Genomic DNA, 1,170 nt, shown 5'->3' with positions numbered 1-1,170 from the left:
CGGCCTGCTTGCCCCGGCCGTCGGTGAGCTTGGCGTTGCCCCTGCTCTCCATCAGGTCGATCTCGCCGCTGCGGGGACAGTCGCCGTACTTCTCAACCTGCGGCAACAGCCAGATGGCTGGAAACGGACTGCTCAGGACTTCCCTCTGACCCAACGTTAGTCTGTATCAGGCGTTGGGGCGGATTGCATACGCGTACGGGAGCATAAGGGATCGTCCATAAAGTACGTCCGTTTTTCTCAGATTCATTCGGAAAATTACGCGAGCGCAGCGCCTGCGAGACTCGGGGTAGGCCACTCCACAGTACATGCATGTTCTGCAGACAGGAAGTTGCCTACCTACTAGGCGTCATGAGAGCTTGAAGAGGCTCAACTAGGCAGGTTTTGCAACGGCGAAAGGCGAACGTACTTTCTGGATGGTCCACAAGGGGTCCCTGCGAGCGACGTCGAGGCAACCCAAGGCAACCCCACCCAAACGCCCGACTATCATCTGGGCAGGCGGGCGCGCACTTCCAGGCGCCCGTACCTGAAGCTGAACTTCCCCCACGTCGAGATGCGCGCCGACTGCACGGGCAGCACGATCTCATCGGCGCTGGCCTGTCTGTGTGCGCGTCGGAGAGAAAATTCGTGTCGTTACATGAACTGACGCGCAACAATTAATCACTTTATTTGCACTTTTTAGTAGCAGAGCATCTGGAGCGGGCCAAGCCCACGCAGATGGGCTATCACTGCGTCTCACTTACGAGATGCAGGGTTCCTTGTTGCAGTCGGGATACGACAGCATGCCATTCTTCACGAGGTCCTCTCCGAATTCATCTGCAGTGAGGGTGGGCTTGAGGTACAGAATGCCATCGCGTACGTAGCTGTACACAACAACATACTTATATGAGTCACCAGGGATCGCTCTCGTGTCATACACGGTTCAGGATATTGTGTATATACACAATATCAATATTCTTTTCACATCTGTTAGGTTTGTTGTAACTTTTGTTGGCGCTAGTTGTTGTTTTCCTTGTTCTTTCTCATCATGGGCAGGTGGGCACGCTTTACCTGTTGTTCCTGCTGTTGCGGTAGTACTGGAACTCGTTGTTGCCACCCCTCCAGGCCGACACCATGTGGCCCCACTTGTGGTGGTCCAGGGTGGAGAACTCGTCGGAGAAGACGAGCTTCTCC

General features: G+C 55.0%; 1 protein-coding gene across 1 annotated transcript in view; it reads right to left on the bottom strand.

Annotated features, from left to right (window-relative positions):
- Nucleotides 1-6: 6 nt before the first annotated feature.
- The window catches only part of LOC113212462 (beta-1,3-glucan-binding protein-like), an 11,789-nt gene continuing 10,625 nt past the window's right edge, over nt 7-1,170 (bottom strand). The window contains exons 2-5 of the mRNA XM_052266055.1: nt 1,048-1,101; nt 741-860; nt 482-598; nt 7-131 (exon numbers count right to left, since the gene is read on the bottom strand). Of these exons, the coding sequence (XP_052122015.1) occupies nt 484-598; nt 741-860; nt 1,048-1,101 (289 nt within the window). The 3' untranslated portion in view covers nt 7-131; nt 482-483. The remainder of the gene's footprint in view (nt 132-481; nt 599-740; nt 861-1,047; nt 1,102-1,170) is intronic.

The sequence above is a fragment of the Frankliniella occidentalis genome, unplaced genomic scaffold, assembly GCF_000697945.3.
Source record: "Frankliniella occidentalis isolate FOCC.00 unplaced genomic scaffold, Focc_3.1 Scaffold35, whole genome shotgun sequence".
Classification (NCBI taxonomy): Eukaryota; Metazoa; Arthropoda; class Insecta; order Thysanoptera; family Thripidae; genus Frankliniella; species Frankliniella occidentalis.
This window is presented reverse-complemented; position numbering and strand designations above follow the sequence as displayed.